At 48.5% G+C, this 23611-nt stretch overlaps 1 protein-coding gene across 2 annotated transcripts; it reads left to right on the forward strand.

Moving 5' to 3' along the window:
* The first annotated feature begins 5958 nt into the window (after positions 1–5958).
* Positions 5959–21783, forward strand: LOC142502662 (uncharacterized). Of its 2 annotated transcripts, none has more exons than XM_075613921.1 (8): positions 5959–6040; positions 6882–6968; positions 8725–8832; positions 11858–11969; positions 16273–16410; positions 18314–18435; positions 19281–19451; positions 20544–21783. In XM_075613921.1, the coding sequence occupies exons 1-8, from the start codon at positions 5974–5976 to the stop codon at positions 21590–21592; spliced, it is 1854 nt and encodes a 617-aa protein (XP_075470036.1). In that variant the 5' UTR covers positions 5959–5973; the 3' UTR covers positions 21593–21783. The 2 variants fall into 2 exon arrangements, with proteins under 2 accessions (XP_075470036.1, XP_075470037.1); XM_075613922.1 differs by lacking the exon at positions 5959–6040 and adding an exon at positions 6470–6618.
* The last annotated feature ends 1828 nt before the right edge of the window (positions 21784–23611 follow it).

Here is a 23611-nt window from a genome sequence, read left to right on the forward strand (position 1 = left end):
GTGTAGGAGAGTGGATTGATACATAAGCAGGTTATTGGGGAATTGCAAATACCAGCGAATACAGCATCACAAGCCTAGGGTACGAAGGAGAGAGTAAAGTGGCATTCATATATAAATTCATTTATTATTCACCTAGGAAATCCAGGGAAGAAAAGTACATTTAAATGTGTTCAACTCAAGAGACACAGGCATGCACATGCAGACCAACAGACATGTTATACAGACAGACAACATTAGACTGCTGGTATCCAAAAACAGTAGTTCACCGGTACACCTAGTCTATCCAGACTCCACCCACTGGAAAAGCGCCTTGGTCCTACTGATCGTAAGGGAACCCCACCCTTGGCTATTGCAAAATGGTACCTATGAACATTATCCTACTGTACCTTAAAACCTAATGGGGTGGTAGTGCCACCAACCAGGACCACTAGGGGTACCAGCCAAGAGCTATGCTCTTATCTGGGGTACCTCCCACCCACTTCTGGTAACGACAGGCTCTTAGAGAGAGCCAAGTCTCTGAGGGCAACGGGACCTCTGCTACCTCAGGGAGGTCACAGGGCTCCCACAGAACACATCGCACACCTGGCAAGAATACAGTGCCCACAAAATCAGTGTCCCCGCCTGTCCTCAGAGACCACTGAGTGAGAGTATAATGAGACCTCAGCCAGTGCAGGGTTCCCAGGAAGCACACCAGCAAAATCCCACCAACAGTTACAGCACAATAATGAATACAAATGCAAACAGCCATGTGGGCCAGCACTCGGTCACAACAATACATATTAAAGTAATGGGTTTTAAAAGAGAAACATACAGTACACAAAAGGGATAACATACAGTCGGCAAAATAAAGGGGGAAGTATACAAAAATCCTATAACTTACACAGAAAGGTTGCTGGGCGAAGAAAGGCGGTGCACTGCTCCAAGAAAAGAAAGCATGGCCCGGAGGGCAAAAATGGGCTAAAAAACACTATTATCACATGGATAAAAACAGAGGACCACAAACAGTCCCTCTTATGTTTTGCTCTGGATAGCGCCTTGTCAAAGTGCTATCCAGCATGAAACGCATTAGAAGGACTGTTTGTGGTCCTCCGTTTTCATCCATGTGGTAATAAATTGGTGTTTTTTTTTAGACCATCTTTGCCCTCCAGCCCATGGTTTGTTTTGGAGCAGGGCACCGCCTTTCTCGTTCTTTGGTTCTGCAGCACATCGCGGCAGGGAGCACGCCTGCATCTACCTCCAGCGGCTACTTATTCCGTGAGTTTTTCTCTTCAATCAAGCAGGGGATTTGAGTGTCCGGGCTGCTGCAGTGGTTTGCATATGGGCGGGTTGTGAAGTGGGATCCCTCAGGCTCCGTACTCCGGCGGTTAGCGTAGTCCTGTTCACATTCATGCCATGGCCAGCCACACACCTAGGCATCCTATGAATTGCTTCTATTTCAGTTACTCAATGGGACTCATTTTTTACCAGTACATGACTCAAGGGCAGCCACATAGAAAGAGGCTCTTTGGTCATGGGATGTATATAGGAGCCCAAACATGTAAATAAGTGTTTGTGGATAAAGCTAATACATATATTCAAGAGTATCTCCAATAAATACCAACCATCCAAGTATGGGAAATATGATCAAAAGTATCTATCATGTATAATGCATTTAGATGACTCAGAATGTAGCCAAATAGTGCATCCTGTGCAGTTTAATTCACAACAGACCAGTGACATAGCTAGATGTACAGGCCCCGGGCAAAAAAAATAATTCAGGGCCCCCTCACGTCTCTACACTCTCTGCCCCGCCTCTCTCTGCCTCTACGCCTGCTTCTCTCCTGCCCTCTCCCCCTCTTTCTCTGCCCCTCTCTGTCTCTCTGGGGTCTCTGCTCTCTCATGTCTTTCTTTTCCCTCTTATGTATTTCTCTCTTGTACGTCATTTTCTCTCTGTGTCTCTTCTTTTCTGTCTTCTTCCCTTTCATGTCAGTTTTTACCCCTGTGCTTTAACGCTTCCCCTCCCTCTTAGGCTAAGTCCATAGTGACTTAAGCCGTGCGGAGGCGCGCTGAGGGAAAGCGGGTGCTTTCCCTGGCCTTAGTTCGCGCGCCGTCCGGGGGCGTGTCGGGGACGGGCCAGTGACGTCACAGAGCTGGTTCGTCCTCATTGGGCGAACCGCTCACGTGACCGGCCCTGGGCTCCCGTGAGCGCCGAAACTTTAAACTGACATGTCGACTACGCTTCCGCACGCCTGCGGACGCGTGCGTGAGCCACTGCTAAAGCCGCTCTCATTGCGGCTGCAGGGGCTCAGTGCCGAGCGTGAGCTCGGCTCAGCACGGGTCAGTGCTGACCATGCACACAGCGTTACCTTTCCCAGCCTGTCTCAGGCTGCAGCTCCAGTCCCACGCTGCACTACTTGAGGCCCCGCCCACCTGTGGAGGCCCTGCAGAGGAAGGAATTTCCCCTTTGTCCTCCCTACGGCATCCTAACCCACAGACCCAGGCCCCGCCCACCTGCAGAGGAAGGGATTTCCCTCTGTACTTGCTGCAGGGAAGTAATGTGGGGACAGGAGGCCGGGCCGCCAACTGGTGGAGAGCGGTCCCCCCAAGAGCACGGTCCCCCCAAGAGCACGGTCCCCCCAAGAGCACGGTCCCCCCAAGAGCACGGTCCCCCCAAGAGCACGGTCCCCTGGGCTTTAGCTACGGCCCTGCAGCAGACTCAATATCAAACAAGAGCCAAAGGTAAAGCTATTATCTTATATGTAGAAGGTATACAAAGAATATAGAGTCTTTGTGAACAGGTACAAGAAATAGATCTGCATATAGGCATACATAAACCAGACAGGGTCCCAATGGGATGCTTGAATAGCTATATTCCCAATATATGCTATTTATAACCACGCAGTACTGTATATACATTACAAAGTGTCTAATGCCTCTCAAATAGGGCAACAAAAAGAACGATTCCTGCGCTCCTACCAATTAGGCTAAGATAAAATAATATTCTCATGAAAAAGGGTATTTGGTTAAACCCTTTGGCCAAAGCATTTGTAAGCCTTCATGCCACGTCAAGGCAACCCGTTTAATGCAGGTACCTACACTATACTGTATATATATGTAATAATTGTCCCATGGACTAGTGAAAAAAGTGTTAAAGCCCTGAAGGGGTTAAATAAAGCATGAGCTTATGTGAGTAGTGCAATTAAAATCTGGCTAAAGCCAGTATCATACTTACCTTTGTGAGTAGTGCAATTAATGTGAGCAAATAGGGCATACATAGGGCTGTGCTAATGTCAGGCTCTGTATGTATATACACATGGAATCCCCGTTATTATGGTGTCTAGCGTCTATATGCCGAAATGGTAACGCTACCACAATACTTTATTGTAGGAAATTATTCAAATTGCCTGATTTATTTTAATCCATCATATGCCAGAGGGGCAAAAAAAAAGAAAGAAATTAAGGCATCATCAACCCCGAAGATATAACCCATTACACGTGTCATAAGCCTATGCTACGCTCCTATAAATGCCCCGCTGGACATTGCCTTATACACAGTCCACAGTCCACAGGACACCTCTGTAATCTGCGTGTGTTGCTGAATTTGGACACACATTCTACACTATGCAACATGAACCTTTCACCTAGCAAATAATTTTAAATAAACAGAATAGGAGCCAAAGTATCCAGAGAACCTCACCCCCTCCACCTGTCTGCCTGTCTCTATCTAATCTATCTACAGTGTCTGTCTGTCTGTCTACCTACAGCAGGGGTGCGCAAAGTTTTTGACCTGTGCCCCTCCTGCCTCGCAGCCCCAGCGTTCGAGCCCCCCTCTCTCCTACGACCCAGCGTCAAATAACGCTGCAGGTCATGTGACGTCCTGTCCCGTGATCCCACAGCATAATTTGGCGTGCATTACCATGGCGACGCATCACGTCACGTGACCCCACAGCATAATTTGGCGTGCATTACCATGGCGACGCATCACGTCACGTGACCCCACAGCATAATTTGGCGTGCATTACCATGGTGACGCATCACGTGACGTGACCCCGCGGCGTCATTTAACGCCGTGTTGCCATGGCGATGCATTGCCGAAGACCCGGCTGCCAGCAGTTAAGAGATGTTACAGAGGCCTCACATCTCCCCTGGCATTTAATTTAAATGCCTTGGGGAAGGGTGCGGGGCCTCTGTTACCGCCGCTCCCCCCAGGTTTGCGCACCCCTGATCTACAATATCTATCTATCTACAGTATCTATCTAATCTATCATATCTGTCTGTCTTTCTATGTCTGCCTATCTGTGAATCTATCTAAAGAATAGACAAAATGAAGTGTTATGATGCCATTAGTGCTGCTTCTATTGAGGATTCAGGCTGGGCTGTGTTGGTGTGAGGAAGTCTCTTTTCGAAATTAAGGCACCAGGTGATTTTCTTATTTTAATCCAGAAAAATCCTTTATTGAATACAGTAAGAATGATAACTTCATCCAGGAGTCTTGAAAAACCTGATACTTAAAAAGTGGGGAGGAGTGAGCTTAAACCCAGGGAGGAGGGGCCAGTTGACAGACTCCTGGGTTCCCTCTTACAAAGGCACACACTTGTGTTGAGATGGATTTCCCAGGGATGACAGAAGACTGACCTTTGAGGCAGGTGGATTGGGGTATCTGCCCAAGGCTGCAGCAGCGAGAACATGTCCCTTTATGACAGACTGTCACAGGAGACCAGGACAATTTACCGGGATGAAGGCACCAGACAGGACAAAAGAGTCAAATAAAGGATATTTATTCCGGCCTGAGTCAGCAGACACAGCACAACACATAAAAATAGCTATAAATCACCAAAACAGAGGTTACGGCGGAATCCTAGCCAACTAAGTGCTCTCCCATACGCCGAGAGTCTCTGGGTACCACAGTACCATAGGGATGCTAGTGGCGTCCTAGCAAGTTTGAAAAGTCCTGCGTGTCATGCTACTGTGTGCAGGGCCGCCAAGAGAGGTTTCGGGCCCCGGTGACATTTTTTTTCCGGGCCCCCAGCAAGGAAGGACAGGCTAAAACTCTACATGGGATTTGTTTTGAATAGCAAAAAAACAAATAAAGATGCCCCGCAGACGAATGAGGGGAGATGGTAAATCCGAGAGATTCAAGAGTTCTTCGACCGCTTTGGCCAAAGGGTTTAACTAAATGACCCTTACTTATGAGGATACACACATTAAAGTATTTTACTATGTATTTTCTGTCACATTGGATATAGCATTTGGGTGTTTTTGTCTTTTGTTGTATACATTTAGCCATGCTCAGAAGCACTCCTTCTGACACACACACTGTTACCAGTTGACAATTAATGAACACACAATCCCTGCAAGATTAAACCCAGCACCCACCACATATACATATATGATCAATAACAAATACTCAATACCGTTCTGTGGATATCGGTATTGAGTATTTGTTTTTGATTATTAAGCTCGGCTAACATGGTACAGATACCTCTACATATATATATGTGTGTGTAGAGGTATTTGTACCGTGTTAGCCGAGCTTATATACAGTATATATTGTGGTGGGTGCTAGGGTTAGAGCTTGCAGGAATTGTGTGTTCATTAATTGTCAACTGGTAACAGTTGTTTGGAGGTTGGTGGCCCCTCCTCCCTGGGTTTAAGCTCACTCCTCCCCACTTTGTAAGTAGCATTGTTTTTCCATGTACCTATGCAGGACTGCTCTATTCTTGAGACCGTTCTCCCTCCACTGTAGAGATAAATGAAAATACCTACAGGTAGTGTTGGGACCTGCATAGTGGTCATGCCTAGACATGGCTGCAGGCTTATAACGCTTGTGTATTTTTGTCTTTTGTTGTATAGATTTGGATCCGCAGTGGATCGGCTGGTTCCTTTGGTCACCAGATTTCCGCGGATCAATGTCCAAAAGCACGATTTGCGTTTTGTTGATTTTTATTATTATTACGAATCCAATCCGTGAATTCAGCAATCCGTTGACGGATTATGAAAATGTGTGACTCATTTAAATATGCTTTGGAAAGACATTCGCATATCTCCGATGGTTCCTCAGGTATGTTCATTTTTCAGCACTGGCATCTCTCCCTAACTTATTAGGAGGGAGGTGTGAGGGGGAATATACTGTATACAACTGGAGATACCTCCTCCTCATCATTGCATTTCCTATCTCACCACCCCTTAGATGGCGAAAACAAAATAAGCATGTTTAAGACACAATGTGCATATCAAAGCTACCTGAATAGCAGTTACTGGCAGAAAAAAATGCGTTTTTGCCTTTTTTGAGCTACCGCACAGCTTGTCAGAGCAGAGTGATAATGATCGTTAATAAATCTTTTACAAGCTATTTTGACATGTTATCGAAGCTTTCTGAATAGTGACACATACAAAATCGCTTGGTAAGTGCATCCCTGGGCCATCCATGAGCTGTCACTGACCAGCCACCTTGGGATCCCTTCCAGAACAAACACACATTTATCAATACAATGTAACAATAATTACACAATGTGTGAGGAGCAGAGACAGCAGAAGTTCACCAGCTCACCCCCCCCCTACAATGTGAGGGGCTGAGTCTATAAGAGAGAGTGTAACTGAGGGGGAGAGAATCTAACCGTCTGAAGGACCACACGGAAAGTGAGTGCATACTATATATGCTGTATACTGATGAGTGAGACTGTATATTAATGAGTGAGACTGCTTCTTATTTTCTCTCTCTTCCTGTTCATATCACACACTTTACCTCCCTCTCTTGCTCGCTTAATCTCTCTCTCTTGCTCCTTCCTTCTCCGCCCCTCTGTTTCTCTCCCCCCTCTCTCTCTTGCACCCTCTTCTCATGTTTCTCTCTCTTACACTGAGAAATTCAGATGACAGGACAATGATGATATGTGTCCTGACAGGTCCCTTTGTGGTGCAGACAGCGATGTGTCGACTCATTCTGCCCCTGTTCCTTCTCAGTCTGATCTTGGCACCGTTTGTTAGTGCAGGTGAGTGAAACATGGTCAGTCAATTAGTAGATAACGAGTCACAATATCGTTAGTGATCACGGTAGGACAGGTAGCGCACTGAGTCACCTCCATCGGAATGCCATCTTTAGGGGGTTAATAGGGTATTTAAGAATAGTATAATACAGCCTTAAATACAAGGTATTGAGAATCATATGCTAAGCAGTGTTTTTTTGGGGTGCTCCACGGCACTGAGATGGGTTATTGAGGTCAGCTCCATATCAAGGTGCTGGGAAGTTATGAGGACGCTATGTGACCTGTGTGATGGTGAAGAGGTAGCCAGGCTCACTTATAAAAGGTTACCTCTGATTCATGTTTTGGGGTTCAGGAGTGTCAGCCCTTGGACCCGACTGTTGTAAAACCATTACCTGTAATTATGCGACAATAAATACTTTTGTGTTTTTACCTTTCCAGGCATGCCAGCAAGCAGGGATTACTGTGATATGAGTTTCAGGGAAGATTTTGCGGAGAAAGTGTTGTCTGATTGTGTCTATCTAGTCATGGCCCATAGTTGCTGGTTCCCCTAAAAATGTACCCAGGAATTAGGTTGGATGCTTGGATGCATGTAGACACATTGTCTCGGTAATATCTCCCCTTGAGAATGCTTGTTCGACTAACCACTGGGGTCTCTGCATCAGCACAGCCCAGAAAAGTAAATGGGGCATATGGATGTTTGGTGTCCCTGAAACAGTCAAGGGGTCCCTAGGTTAATGGGGATACCAAGTAAATGCCCAGGTCACCCAGAACCTGTATAGGGGTTCTGGGGTGCTCCAACCATCTACAGAGGGGACTTTTAAAAGTCCAGTCCTAAGTTTATTGTATATAGTGTGGGGAATATTGCTAGTAAGAAATAACGTGCAGCTTCTTATTCTATATCCCATAACCAAAAGACTTAGGATACTTTTAGTGTATATTTTAAGTAACAGTGTGTTTTAAAACATATCTGCTTGTGCACAGAGATGAACTGGGATGTTCAGAACCAGTGTTCTGAGTGAGCCAGTGGGCTACCAACTTGGGTGCCACTGTATCTACTCATACGGTGGAGATGAAAGCCACAGAGGATGTGACTGAGGTGTCAAGACCATTTGGGCAGGAGGGAAGAACAAGTATCCACGTCCTGAGATCAATGGATGCCCTTTGCATTTCCATTGATCCCACCAGACTGGCAGGAGCCTGTCACCGTGGGTGGCATTGAGGGAACCAGGGCCAGAGGTGCCAAATTGCCCATGCCCCCTGTTCATTCAGATTTCATTCAGATTTCCTGTTGTGTCTACCAGCTGGTCTCTGATTGGCGGTGGAGAAATTTCTCAAGCTTTGGATTGGGCTATACTATTTTTTGAATGAAAGTCAGAGGTATTATAACACCTTGCGCCCATTAGATAGTGTTTTCCAATGTTCTCCAAGGTCTCTCAAAGTTTTCTAACATTCTAAGCACCAAGTGAATTCCAGCCCTTTGGAGAGAGAGGGGAGCTGTGGCGTTTGGAACTGCAGGTTGATTTCAGCTCCAAGATTTTTTAGTGTAAGCTTTGGATTGATAAGCCCCTACACCTAGGAAAGTATAGTTTTTCAACCCCAATTCCCAAGTAAGGGTGTCTTTTTGCTGTAGTTTGTGTGTTTGCCTTTTCCTGTGAATAAATTGACAATTTATTTCATGAACTCGTTTTGCTCAATGCATGATTCTGGTAAAAAGGTGTAAATGGCCTGGTCTCCCGTGACAATCTGTCTGTCCCCTCCCCAGAGAAGCTTACTTACGCCTTCACCCCTCAGTATGACCTGATCTGGGATGACACGGGCAGCGGGGCAACAAAGGATGTGTCCATATGGAGACCGGTGATGATCGAGGCAGGTAAGAGAGCGTGAAACAGTGATAACATGTGATTTCCTCAGCTGGCTATCTGGGATTTGAAATGACAATTGCACCATCCCGACTCTTGCGTTCTTCTCAAGAATGTCTTCTTTCTACCCCCTTTGTATCTAAAGCCCTCTCCCACCTTAAACCTTTTTTAGTGACTGCCCCGCACCTCTGGAATACCCTTCCCCTCAGTACCTGACTAGCACCCTCTCTATCCACCTTTAAGACCCACCTTAAGACACACTTGCTTAAAGAAGCATATGAATAGCACTGTGGATTTTCTGAACACATGATACATAAATCTTGGCCCCCTGCAGACGCACTTACCAGAACTCCCTCCTACTGTCTCTATACGTTCTCCCTACCTACCAATTAGATTGTAAGCTCCTCGGGGCAGGGACTCCTCTTCCTTAATGTTACTTTTATGTCTGAAGCACTTATTCCCATGATCTGTTATTTATATTATCTGTTATTTATTTGATTACCACGTGTATTACTACTGTGAAGTGCTATGTACATTAATGGCGCTATATAAATAAAGACATACAATTCCATACACACAGACCTTGTTCACCAACTGTTTACTGTTAAACTTACATCCACACCTCTTGGCAAACTACCTCTGCAATTTAGTGGCAGAATACCACTATATGGCTCAGATAAATCAATCTCCATTAAAATGGAGTTAACATGGTACCCGCAATATTATTATTACTGTAATTTTTAGATGGTATACATCAAGATTGCGGTAATTTACCGGGTGTGATATTTTACCCAAAGTCACCATGCGGGAATTAACACGACTGTTAATAATGCATTAATTACAGCATTGCGATAAGTTTAATAATATTTCTATCATAGGCTTCTGTAATATTTATTATTACAGAACCCTATCGTAGAATTAACATGAACCCATTTGATGCCTGTTGTTACCAAGGTAATACCAAAGGCATCAAACTACCTACTCCCTTGGCCACTTTAGTGGCTAGTTAAGCATTAACCTAACCACACACTCAGGGCAACTACCCCCTGGGCTTTGACTGGTTATTTTGGTGTTTTTTTTATGTTTGGGCATTGCCCCTTTTATTGGATTTGGACGGTGAGTAATCCAATTTTTTGAATGGTCACCATTGATAGTCACATTGGCAATCTAGGTTCACACTTAGCCTTTTGTGGTCATCTATTCATGGAAACCATAGCTAGTTGACCACTTGGACTACTAAAGGGGTTAATATTTACTGTAATGTATTTATGGGGTTATTTTAGCATCTAGTTCGGGTTTGTTTAGCTTATCTTGCCTATGTATATAATGGCCAGCCTGGAGTATGTGATAAAAAATGTGCACTATATCTGCCGATAATCCCGTTCCAATCAATATCAGAATTTGATGTATGACTGATACAGCTCAACCCCGTTATAGCGCGATCCGCTATAACGCGGGCTGAGCGTGGCTCCCAATTTAAAACATCTACAAGGTTTTAAAAAAAAATGTATTTATTTTTTTTCAAAGCTTTATGGCTTGAAAGGAAATATGCATTTTTTTGTGGCTCAAATAATTTCTACTGTATACACTGAAATGAGATAGACAGTCTCCACTCCTTATTAATATAAACAATATTGGAAATATAATTCTGTGCAGATCTGCATTACAACTCACATGTTTTGCTTTCATTAATAATTAAAAATAAACAGAAAAATAATGCAGTGTATATTACTGTACATAAAGGACTTTGGAAGGACCTGTGTTTTTACCATGATTCCTCTGAGAAACTAATTTCCCGGCGGAGCTCGGAACGTGAATTAGATTCAAGCCAAACACTCACTCACTCACTCACTCACTCACTCACTCACTCACTCACTAACTCACTCAATCACTGCTGCAGTCCTGCTCAGGCTCCCCAGCTCCTCTCATCCTGAGCTCAGACAGTGCAGTAATAATACGGGGCACAGTAGCAAGAGTATTAGGAGAAGGAGGAGCAGGTAATAGTGGATATATCCGATCAGAGGGATCTGCACACACAGGAGGTGGATTGGATCTTCACCTTCCTCTCCCCTCCACTCTCTCTCCCCTCCCCTCACACAAACACACACTGGTGGATGCGGAACCCCTGATTGCGGCAGCCATTTTTTTCCTGCAATCCCCGTTATAACTCAGTGGCAATATGTGGACCCCAAGCACTGCGTTATAACGGGATTCAGCTGTATTACCAAAAAATGCAGCATTAGGCCGGGGCCATAGAGGCTTGATCAGGGCGGAGGCGCGCTGACGCTGAGGCTCGCCTGCTGAAGTCAGCGCTATTCCATGGACTTGCAGGCGAGCCAGCGTGTGCGAAGGGAGCCGGGGGGAGGTGGTTGGAGGCGGGGCAGTGACGTCGCTGGGCCAATCGCCCGCGACGCACTGACGTCACGGCGCCGTGACATTGACGCTGCTTCAGGCTGATTGGATGTTTTCAGCCGACAGCGCGCTGAAAAACAGCTTGACTGTCGGCTGAAAATTCCAAAGCCTCAGCACGCCTGCTGACGCTCGCGTGAGCCCCCTCTCAAGGCATCCTCATTGAGGATGCAGGGGCTCAGCGCTGAGCGTCCGCACGGCTCAGCGCGGCCTGTCCTTCTATGGACTCGGCCTTAGACCTATTTTTTACCGGACCCGATAAAAAAAAAAAGGTGTTATTTTTACCGCAGCTTGATGTACAGAGGCCTACGTGTCTCCTCCAGCCATGCTTAAACCCTCATATCCTTAATCTTTCACCAACTAACGGGAGGAGAATCATTAGAAAGGGGGCAAAGGGGGCATGTGGACATGGAGTCTGCCACATCTCCTCCAGGGTGACACAATCAGTGACCCTTGAACCCATTAAACATATCACTGTCACTTTCCTCATACAAATAGGGACATCTCTGTAAAAGGGAGGAAGCTAAATCCTGTCACACATAGGACAGGCATAGAGACTGTGTGTGTGACATGAAAGACACTGCAGAGTTATACCCCAAAATGACGTGGCCTCTTTTCCCCTTTCAGGGTTTTACCCCTTGGGAGACGTGGCTGTGGACAATCATTCCCCTCCCCACAATGCAGCTGTGGTTTTAAAGGATAAAAAGGATGGGAATTTGAGACCCCCACACAGCTTCAGGTACAGAGAGAGGAGCAATTGATGCAGTTATATTGAGCAATAGAAGGAGTTACATGGCACAGTGGGAGGTGATATATGATGCAGTGGGAAGGGTTAGGCAGGAGGTGTACGGTACAGTGAGAGGACACAGTGGGAGGGGTTATATGACACTGGGAGGAGCTACATGGCACAGTGGGAGGAGTTACATGGCACATTGGGAGGAGTTACATGGCACAGTGGGAGGAGTCACATGGCACAGTGGGACAGGTTATATGACAGTGTGAGGGTTTATATGGTACAGTTAGGGGTTATGTGACGCTGTGGGACAGGGTTACATGGTGCAGTGTGAGAGGCTTTATGATACAGTGGGAGGAGTTACATGGCACAGTGGGACGGGTTCTATGACTGTGAGAGATTATATAACTCAGTGGGATGAATTATATGACAGTGGGAGGAGTTACATGGCACAGTGGGAGGGGTTACATGACTGAGAGATTATAGAACAGTGGGATGAGTTATATGATAGTTGGAGGAGTTACATGGCACAGTGGGGCAGGTTCTATGACTGTGAGAGATTATATAACAGTGGGATGAGTTATATGACAGTGGGAGGAGTTACATGGCACAGTGGGAGGGGTTACATGACTGAGAGATTATATAACAGTGGGATGAGTTATATGATAGTGGGAGGAGTTACATGGCACAGTGGGACGGGTTCTATGACAGTGCACGGGGTTATATGGCGGAATGGGACATTTGGTCATTTCCTTCAGGCCGTAACCAAACTGCTGCATTGCAAGTCGCCGCTGGGAAATCTTCTAGAGAAGGGTTATTGGGCACAGTGGGAGCAGTACACAGAGGAATTACATGCACAGTGGGGCCGGTTATATGATGCAGTGGGAGGGGTTATGTAACAGTGAGATGAGTTACATGGCACAGTGGGGGTAGTTATATGGCTTAGTTGGAGAGGTTATAGTGGGAGTATATTGCTCAGTGGGGGTGATATGGCTCAGTGGGGGTAATATGGCTCAGTGGGGGTGATATGGCTCAGCGGGGGGAGTTTTTTACTGTTACTATATGAATGACTAGCTGAGAGACCCGGCGTTGCCCGGGATGTAAATGCGTAATAGGTAGTATTATTTATAAATCGTGGAACAATAGGTGACTGTTTGTTGTAAAGGTTGGATAATAATATTGAAAAGAAAGATGGAAGAAAATGTAATACGATGTTGTATAAAAATGGTTTATTGTAACCACACCACAGTACAATGTATATTTTGGTGCCATAAGTGATGTAAAAATCTGAGTCGTGTGTCCTGCTAGGGTGTGAGGCGGCGGGTGGCGCGTTGGTTGTGAGTGCTGTGTGCGAGTGGGGGTCCTGCTAGGGTGTGAGGTGGCGGGTGGTGCGTGGGTTGTGAGTGCTGTCTGTGAATGGGGGTCCTGCTAGGGTGTGAGGCGGCGGGTGGCGCGTGGGTTGTGAGTGCTGTCTGTGAGTGGGGGTCCTGCAAGGGTGTGAGGCGGCGGCTGGCGCGTGGGTTGTGAGTGCTGTCTGTGAGTGGGGGTCCTGCTAGGGTGTGAGGCGGTGGGTCAGTGATGTCGGTGCGTAGGGGCGGGAGGCAGCAGGTGTGTGTGGCGGCAGGTATGTGTCGAGTGTGGCGGGTGTCTGTTGAGTGCGTGCAGCGGCTGTGAGGCGGTGGGTGAAAGGCAGAGGCGGCCGGAGTAAGGGCGGGTGAAAGGCAGAGGCGGGGGTGGGGAGGCGGTAAGGCGGGCATGAAGGCGAAGGGCGGCGGGAAGGGGAGGAGGGGGTGGAGGAGGGGGGCAAGGGGTGGAGGAGGTGGGAAGGGTTAGAGGAGGGGGGGAAGGGTTAGAGGAGGGGGGGAAGGGTTAGAGGAGGGGGGGAAGGGTTAGAGGAGGGGGGGGAAGGGTTAGAGGAGGGGGGGGGAAGGGTTAGAGGAGGGGGGGGAAGGGTTAGAGGAGGGGGGGGGAAGGGTTAGAGGAGGGGGGGGGAAGGGTTAGAGGAGGGGGAAGGTGGTGGAAAGGGAGAGAAGGGGGGATGTGGTGGGAAGGGGGAGGAGGGGGAAGGTGGTGGAAAGGGGGAGGAGGGGGAAGGCGGTGGGAAGGGGGAGGAGGTGGGAAGGGGGGGAGGTGGTGGGAAGGGGGGGAGGGGGGAGGTGGTGGGAAGGGGGGGAGGGGGGAGGTGGTGGGAAGGGGGGAGGGTGGAGGTGGTGGGAAGGGGGGGAGGTGGTGGGAAGGGGGGGGAGGTGGTGGGAAGGGGGGGAGGTGGTGGAAAGGGGTGGGAGGTGGTGGGAAGGGGGGGAGGGGTGAGGTGGTGGGAAGGGGGGGAGGGGTGAGGTGGTGGGAAGGGGGGGAGGGGTGAGGTGGTGGGAAGGGGGAGGAGGTGGGAAGGGGGAGGTGGAGGGAAGGCGGGAGGTGGGAGGCGGTGGGAAGGCGGGGGGTGGGAGGAGGTGGGAAGGCGGGGGGTGGGAGGCGGTGGGTGGGAGGCGGTGGGAAGGGGGGGAGGGAGGCGGTGGGAAGGAAGGGGGAGGCGGTGGGAAGGGGGGGTGGGAGGCGGTGGGAAGGGGGGGTGGGAAGGGGGGGTGGGAGGCGGTGGGAAGGGGTGGGGGGAGGCGGTGGGAAGGGGGGCTGGGAGGCGGTGGGAAGGGGGGGGGAGGCGGTGGGAAGGAGGGGAAGGGGGGGGGCGGTGGGAAGGGGGGGGGCGGTGGGAAGGGGGGGGGGGCGGTGGGAAGGAGGGGGGGAGGCGGTGGGAAGGGGGGGGGGAGGCGGTGGGAAGGGGGGGGAGGCGTGGGAAGGGGGGGGGGAGGCGGTGGGAAGGGGGGCTGGGAGGCGGTGGGAAGGGGGGGGGAGGCGGTGGGAAGGAGGGGAAGGGGGGGGGCGGTGGGAAGGGGGGGGGCGGTGGGAAGGGGGGGGGGCGGTGGGAAGGGGAGGCGGTGGGAAGGAGGGGGGGAGGCGGTGGGAAGGGGGGGGGGAGGCGGTGGGAAGGGGGGGGGGAGGCGTGGGAAGGGGGGGGGGAGGCGGTGGGAAGGGGGGGGAGGCGGTGGGAAGGGGGGGTGGAGGGGAGGTGAAGGGGGGGTGGAGGGGAGGTGAAGGGGGGGGGGTGGACCGGAGGTGAAGGGGGGGGAGTGGAAGGGAGGTGAAGGGAGGGGGGGTGGAAGGGAGGTGAAGGGGGGGGTGGAAGGGAGGTGAAGGGGGGGGTGGAGGGGAGGTGAAGGGGGGGTGGAGGGGAGGTGAAGGGGGGGTGGAGGGGGGGAGGTAAATGGGGAGGTGAAGGGGGGTGGAAGGGAGAAGTGGAGTGAGGGGAGGTGAAAGGGGGTGAGGGGAGGTGAAGGCCGCTCACTCACCCGTCCGGCAGGTCCCACGTGGATCTGAGGCGGGAGGCAGCGTGTTGTGGCCGCTCTCCCGCTGTGTCCCGGGCGCTCGCTCGCTCCCCCGCTGACTGTAGCGGCGCCGGGGGGGGGGTATATCGGGGAGACACTGACACTGGAGGGGAGGGGGGGTGGAGGGGAGGTGAAGGGGGGGTGCAGGGGAGGTGAAGGCCGCTCACTCACCCATCCGGCAGGTCCCAGGTGGATCTGAGGCGGGAGGCAGCGTGTTGTGGCCGCTCCCCCGCTGTGTCCCGGGCGCCGCCATCTTGGGCACTCGGCGCCGCGAGGCAGCCTGCCTGGCCACTGGCTGTTCCCCCGCCGGGGAGGGGTGAGTTGTAGCGCCGGGGAGGGGGGGGCATGTATATGTGTGGGGGGGGGAGAGGTGGGAGATATAGAGGGGGTGTCTCGCACGGCCGCTGACACTGGGTGGGTGGGGGGGTTGGGGGGGCGCTGAAGGGGTAATAATAGTGTGTGTGTCCCGCTGACTGTAGCGGCGCCGGGGGAGGGGGGGGTCGGGGTGAAAGCGCGGGAGACACGGGGAGAGGAGGAGGTGCGCGCGGGTGCTGCTAACTGTGAGCCCCGCTAATGTATGTAACAGTGTGTGTGTGTGTGTGTGTGTGTGTGTGTGTGTCACTGTGTGTGTGTGTGTGTGTGTCTGTCACTGTGTGTGTGTGTGTTTGTGTGTGTGTGTGTGTGTGTGTGTCCCTGTGTGTGTGTGTGTCCCCCTGTGTGTGTGTGTCTGTGTCCCTGTGTCCCTGTGTGTCTGTGTGTCCTTTGGCCCGTCACTCCGCCTCAGGCCAATGAGAGGTGTGCGGGGGCGGGCGGGCCAAGGGACCAATGAGATTTCCCCTAGGGACACCGGACATCCAGGCAGGCAAACATACAGTGCTTTCACTAATATAGTATAAGATACATTAATACCCAACAATCCTCCATTCTAGGGAGATTTGGAGAGATGAGGGCAGCGGGGCCAAGAAAGACGTGAAGATTTTCCAGATGATCCCCACAGATGGATACGTGTGTCTGGGACACGTGGCAGTGCCAAATTACCAGGATCTGCCCAATGCCAACACCTACAGGTAACAGGTTTAGCATCAGTCTTTGCAAAATAGAGTCCTCCTTGGCGCTGGTACTTGTTACTCTTGCACGATGCAGTACATGAAGAAATGGAAAAACAAATAAGTGTAGAGAACAATAATGAGGTATTACACAATTTAAAAGGACAAAAACCACCTCTGTGTAATTTACCAAAAGCATATATAGCCTGGCCTTCGGCAGCTATTGCTAATTCTGGGCCTTTCCTCTGTCAGTCCTGTTAGAACAGGCAGTGGAAAGGTTAATTCCTTCAATTGGCCTGTTTTGCATTTCAGCTCTGAGTATTGTAGCAATATTCAGGGACAGGCTTAAGCAACATTTGAGCATGTTAATCCAAAGGGTGGATATGGGTTGGAACACCCCCTGATGTGTGTGAGCCAATCGGTATCCAGCTTTGAGTTGTAATGATTCAAAGCTAGAGACTCCCTGAGGATATTCAAATTGAGACATGTTTCCTAAATTTAGATGACAGTTAGTTAGTCTGAGAGAATATCTTGAGGAGAGAGGACAGAGAATAGTTCTCCCCCTCTTGCCCCACCTGGGTAAGGAGGGGGGGAATTATGCTGCCATAAGCAGAGGGCAGAGAAGCAATATCAGGCCTATGATGTTCTGCTGTATGCTGTGTATGCTGCTCTGAATAAAGAACCACAGAAAGAAGCTGCTGTGTGTGTGTCACTGTTCCTGGTGTGAGAAGAATGGAGTGTCAGTGGGGGTCTCTCCTCTGGAGACCCCAGGGGATCCCTACTGGCTGGAGGTGCTGTGCACCACTCAAGGAACAAGGTAACCTGTCCCACCACTACCTCCTGTCCCTGTCCTAGTTCTCCCCACCACACCGAGGAGCACTCAGCCCTCCTGTATGCCAGCAGGTCACAGCACCAAGACCACTCAGAGTAACCAGAAGGAGTGTTCCCCACCCAATCTCATGTAGGGGGGGGGGAGGTGAAAGAGGGTTACACATATAATAGGTGCACCAAATTAAATCAAATAAGTGGTGACTGGCAGTAATTTGTGAGCACACCACTACCAAACATATACACCCATACACACTGAGAGGGGATCTCAATGGATAATTAACCCTTTGTCCACCAATACTTAAAATATTCATCGTGTATGGTACAAGACGGAAAAACACTTACAAAAGTGTAGCTGAACGATGTTGTTGGAACCACTCAGCAAATAGAAATATCCCAGCAGTAATATATAAGGGAAAAATATATATATTTCTATTTGTTGAGTGGTTCCAACAACATCGTTCAGCTACACTTTTGTAAGTGTTTTTCCGTCTTGTACCATACACGGTGAATATTTTAAGTATTGGTGGACAAAGGGTTAATTATCCATTGAGATCCCCTCTGAGTGTGTATGGGTGTATATGTTTGGTAGTGGTGTGTTCACAAATTACTGCCAGTCACCAGTTATTTGATTTAATTTGGTGCACCTATTATATGCTTTTGGTAAATTACACAGAGGTGGTTTTTGTCCTTTTAAATTGTGTAATACCTCATTATTGTTCTCTACACTTATTTGTTTTTCCATTTCTTCATGTACTGCATCGTGCAAGAGTAACAAGTACCAGCGCCAAGGAGGACTCTATTTTGCAAAGACTGTTTATATGAGATTTGGATAACCCCAGAGGACTCACGGCTGCAGGACGTTTTGTTTGCAAGTAGACACTCTATACTTGTAATATATTGTTATATAATAATTGTCTGACTGTTTACATTTCATCAGGTTGTTTTTGTGAACAGTATTTATATATTTGATATATTTCATTGTCAAAGGGTATAGTGCTATAGTTGTTTATTTGTTCCAGGTTTAGCATCAGAGGATTCTGGGTAATGCACAACACGGGGCACTGACTCTCTGTGTGATATTTTATGCCATTAGGTGTGTGAGGTCAGACCTACTGGTCCCTGGATTCCTCTTCACCATCTGGAAGGACAACGGATCGGGGGCGAAGTCTGATGTCGGCCTCTGGAGGGTGGAGAACAACCCTGCACACCCTATAGGTACAGTATCAATACCCAACCAGTGTGACAAATCCCCTTTATATTGCACACCAATCAAATGAAGTCCCCAGAAGGTCTCTGTAAGAGACGAGTGCAGAGGTATGACCAGGGAAACATAGATTTGGGGGTAAAAAAACTTTACTTTTATTTAGCCTGTAGAATCAAACAATACAGTTTTAAGGAAGCACACAAAACAAACAAAACAGCCTATCTCCCTGTAGGGGCTAACTCCCTCTCCCAGTCCCTATCTGCAGGGCTGGGAGGCTATGCCTCATACCAGCCTCTGACCCAAAGTGCAGAGAGGTAACTGTTATCAGGGGTCTTTTGCTCAGTCCAGGTATGGGTTGGTGTCCGTGGGGTGTGCCCTCTGGCGGTTCCAGTGACCGCTGTGTCCTGGAATAGACGGGTTGGTCCCTTGGGAATCTCTTCTAGCAGCACAGGCCCTCTGTTCTCAAGAGACCTAGGCAGTTTCTGCAACACACATTTAAACCTGCTTGATGAGCCAGGTGGAGACTTGTTAATTTACTCTATCTGCCATTAACCAGCTCCCATGTGGACTCACCAGTTACAGACAGGCTTTATGTGTGCTGCCTTTTTAAACCGGGGAAAGGCCCTGTCACAGTCTCCAAGAAATATTCATGTGAAAACTTTTAGTTATAAATAATTTAAAATGGCTTCATGCCTTAACACTGATCCCGGCAGCATTGGAATCACTTTGCAGGGTCAGAGTCTATAACAGGGGCAATAAGTGTTGTACAGTAAGTGCAATGCTAGGTGTCCATGGCATGTGATGTGTGTTACATGTTCTGTTGTGGCTCATGCTGTGGATTTGTCTCTATGTCCAGGTCTATCCTCTGAGTCCTTTATCTCAGTGAATCATTACGGAAGCCCCTTGGAGACCCCCTACCTACTGAACTCTGACAACGTGTCCAACTCCATGCACGTGTCCCACTCCAAGGATGTGGCTATAGTTTTATATCAGACCGATGAGGTCATCAATGTTTGGAATGACAGAGGTGAGAGAAGGCTGAGGAGTAAAGAAAGTCCATCCACCCAATCATCCCTCTATTCACCCATTTATTCACCCCTTAAACCACACACCCGCTTATCCCTCCATTGGTTCTCACCTGTAGCACTCTCCTCCTATCTCACCCACCAGTCCCTTAGCATCTCTTTTGCCTCCACTACTGCTATTGATCTCTCTGTTGGTGTACCTAAAGGCTCTCTTATCGGTCACCTATTCTTCTCTATCTACACTCTCGCTGTGTAAGCTCACTAACTCCTTTGGATTTAGCTATCATCTGTATGCTGATGACAAACAACTATAATATATTTATTTATGTAACCATGTCCCCCTCTGGCTCCCCCCTTGGCTACCCCTTACCTCCACTGCAGAGGGGGAAATGCAGTACGTCCGTGGGGGGAGGGAAAAAGTGAGAGAGACACTGGAGGAGGGAGGGAGACACTGGGGGGAGTGAGAGAGACACTGGGGGAGGGAAAGAGAGAGTGGGGGAGGGAGGGAGGGAGAGACACTGAGGGGAGGGATATAGAAACACTGGAGGGGGAGTGAGAAATTCTGGGAGAGGGAGAGACTGGGAGAGGAGTGTGAGACTGTGGAAGAGGGGAGAGAGGTCCTGATGTGGCGGGAAGAGAGAGATTAATAATACAGCATAAATGGGGACGCTATTAGAAAAATATCATAATATTTATTTTTAAGTGTTGTAATTTGTTATAAATACTTTTTTTTGTAGACGTGTGGCAGGGGCGTTGCAAAGCTGGTTCGCCCTCATTGGCTGAACCAGCTCAGGTGCGCTGACGTCATGTGATTTTGATTACATCAGGCAGGGGGGCCCGAGAAATTGCATGGATGAAAGGGGGGGCTCGGCATAAAAAGTTTGCACACCCCTGCCTTAGAGTGTAAGCTCTTCGGGGCAGGGTCCCCCTTATGTGTCATTTCCTTGCTGCTCTTATCCCTATAATTTGTATTTTTCCCACCTGTATTGCAATGTTGTAAAGATCTGCATACACTGTTGGCACTATATAAATACAATTATACATACATACCCCTTTCCTCTTGCTCTAATCCACTTATTCCCCTTGTGTTGCAGGGAGTGGAGCAAAGAGAGATGTGTCCATCTGGAGAGCAGATCACTGCTGCAGTTTGGGGCACGTGGCAGTTGATAATTACATGAAGCCGTTCGGTGTGTTCGTAAAAGAGGTGAAGCCAGGATCTCTGGCCAAACCGACCAGCTTCACCGCTGTGTGGACGGACAAAGGCTCCGGTGCAGATAAGGACGTGTCAATATGGCGTCCGGTTTGTCCTATACACTACATATCACTGGGGTATGTGGCCATGGGGACCCACAACACCGTACCTTCCACAGAGGACTTCCGCTGCGTCCACACGGATCATGTGATCCCTGGCCAGTGGGCATGGGTGTGGAACGACCGTGGCAGCGGGGCCAAGGATGATGTCAGCATTTGGAAGGCGACTACAACTAGTCCTGATGGGCAAGGACTCAACGTTATGTCTGCGGTGAAGAAACACGGAGAAATGGACGTGCCAGCCTACGTTCTGCGCAGTTCCAGTGTCCAGGTTCAGTACAACAAACCCATAAATAGCGTGCTGATTTATAACATCACTTACCAATTTAATGATAAGAGGAACCTGAAGACCGAGCCACTACATCTGAGTGCCAGGACCAGGGTGGAGAACTGTGCGGCTCCTGCGGACAGCCCCCCACTACAAGTGGTACGTTCTCTAATGTTTAGCATACAGACTGAGTCCAGCTGGAGCTGGGAGAGCTCGGTGGAGATCGGGGTAATGGTGCAGGTGAAGGCTGGAATCCCTGCCATTGCCGAGTCCACCGTGGGAACCTCACTCACCACATCCTTTACCACAGGATCAGCCGGGAGTCACAGCGAAACCAAGGACGACTCCATCAATGCCAAGATACAAGCAGAGGCCGGATACTCTGTGGAGTATTTTATTGCTGGCACGCGGTACACAGCAGATATCCCATGGGTGGGGCTGATGAAGACGATATACGAGGACAGCAGCACCCACGTAGAGAATGTGGCGGGAAAGTATTTTGGGGTGCAGGTGGCTGAGGTCATTGTGAGTGCAGATGCCCCCATAAACTGCAGGGCACAGTAACTTACTAAAGCTGTCTGCTGAAAAAAACATCAATTTCCTAACTGAGCATGTGTTTATAGGGTGTGTAAAATGGGGGAGCCGACAGGGCAAAAAGGATCTTTTTTTTTTTATATATAAACAAATCCACTTTTCCCCTCAATTTTAACCAATCGTTCAGGGATTAGAACACACAATAAAATGACATGAACCCATACAGTATGCCTGTGCAGTTTTCTTTGGGCTGTGTAGTGTGATTTTATTAACCCATGGTTAAGAGTTCCAGATTGGGAACATACCATATTATTATTATTATTATTACTATTATTATTACTATTACTATTATTGTTACTACATCACTGTTTAACCAGATTCATGAGGAGACACAAGGAAAGAGATTTGTGGAAGACAATCCTACTGTCTTTAATAGGATTACCCTATGATGGAAAGTTGTTTCACAAAGTAGATTTCCTTTTATTTAATAGCGGAGCATGCAATTAGGATAAATAGTACAGTATTGCCCTCAGTGTGATAACAATCACTCTGCTACAGAGAAATAATCTCTCACAAAGCACTAGCATATATACTTGAAAAAAAAAACCATTATCCCTAATTCATGTTCACAGCATTCTGCTGATGTATATTTCCCCACCCTGTCTTTAGCTTCAGTGATCCATTTCCCATACATTTTTTATCTTCTGCATTCCTTTTGGATAAAGTGTCTTTATCCCCTCTTTATCATAGACCCCAGACTGAAACCTGTTACTGAGGTGGGGACTGAGTCCTTTATGTCTAAATGTTTGAAAGTCCAGATACAATACTCTGGAGCCCCAGAATCCTAACAGCAAAGAACAAGAAAAAAAACATTTTATAAATAATTTTCTTCTTGAAAATTCTGAATGGACTATCCCATACAAGTCCATATGATGTCTAATTGAGAGGTGGGGCTTGGTCATAGTCAAAATAATGAAGATAGCACCTACAGTACCTGGCTTTCCTCTCTCTGAGACCATGCAACCTCCAGGAATCACAATAGCACCATATATTCTTTTTAGCCACAATGGATGTACACCTCACCCCCCCTCAGCAAATCAGTTCATTGAAATAAACAGAGGAACTCTGAGGGGAATGAAACAGAGAATGAACTAAATAGAATAGATGAGGAAACAAGGGGTTATGGAGTTAGAATGGGGGCAAGTTCGAGTTTGACAAGCAGCGAGACACCCATAGTACATACAGATAATACTAGAAAACTTCTAAAGACTAAACCAAGTGGGCGCAGAAAGGAAGGAGGCGATAAGATAATAGTACAGGCGGAAAAAAACTCTGAAATGCATGCTTGCTAATGCAAGAAGCCTGACAGATAAAATGGGGGAGCTTGAATTAATATGCTTGAAACATTGGCGCCGCGTGCGCTATCTCTAATGGTCACCGCAATGCTCCCTGCGCATGCGCGAACCCTGCAATGGCCGCCGCACCAGGGGAAGATACTGCGCAGGTGCGTGCAAAGGCAAGATGGCGGCGCACTGATCCTATGCTCCCGTCGGAGCTCCGGCGATGCGCTCGCCACTCCGGCAGCCCCCCACAACAATCCCCGTTCTCCCGAGCTGCAGCTGAGTTAAGGGGCCAGTCGGGGAACCCAGGTCACACATACATACATACATACATACATATATATCTATATACACAACACAAAAAAGCCTGCAACTGACCATGCTCCCCCTGGGCTGTGAGAATATATATCGATCATCTGGGACCAGTGAAGACAGTCCCTTCCAGAGGGTTTGAGCAGGGGGTTACAACCTTTATACACATTTTTCTTATGGTTGCACATTTTTAGTCACTATAAGTCACAACAGTATTATATGTTTAATATTTTGTCACTTAATTATTAGTGAGCACTAGCATTTTATTAGCGCCTGTTTCTACACTATCACCTTGTCACAACTGACCAGAATATAACAAAACCTAAATCAATAAATAAACCTATTAAACAATGAGGTACTGACGGTGCTGGGGATAAAATTAGATATAAACAAAAAA

This window comes from Ascaphus truei, chromosome 9, assembly GCF_040206685.1.
Source record: "Ascaphus truei isolate aAscTru1 chromosome 9, aAscTru1.hap1, whole genome shotgun sequence".
Lineage (NCBI taxonomy): Eukaryota > Metazoa > Chordata > Amphibia > Anura > Ascaphidae > Ascaphus > Ascaphus truei.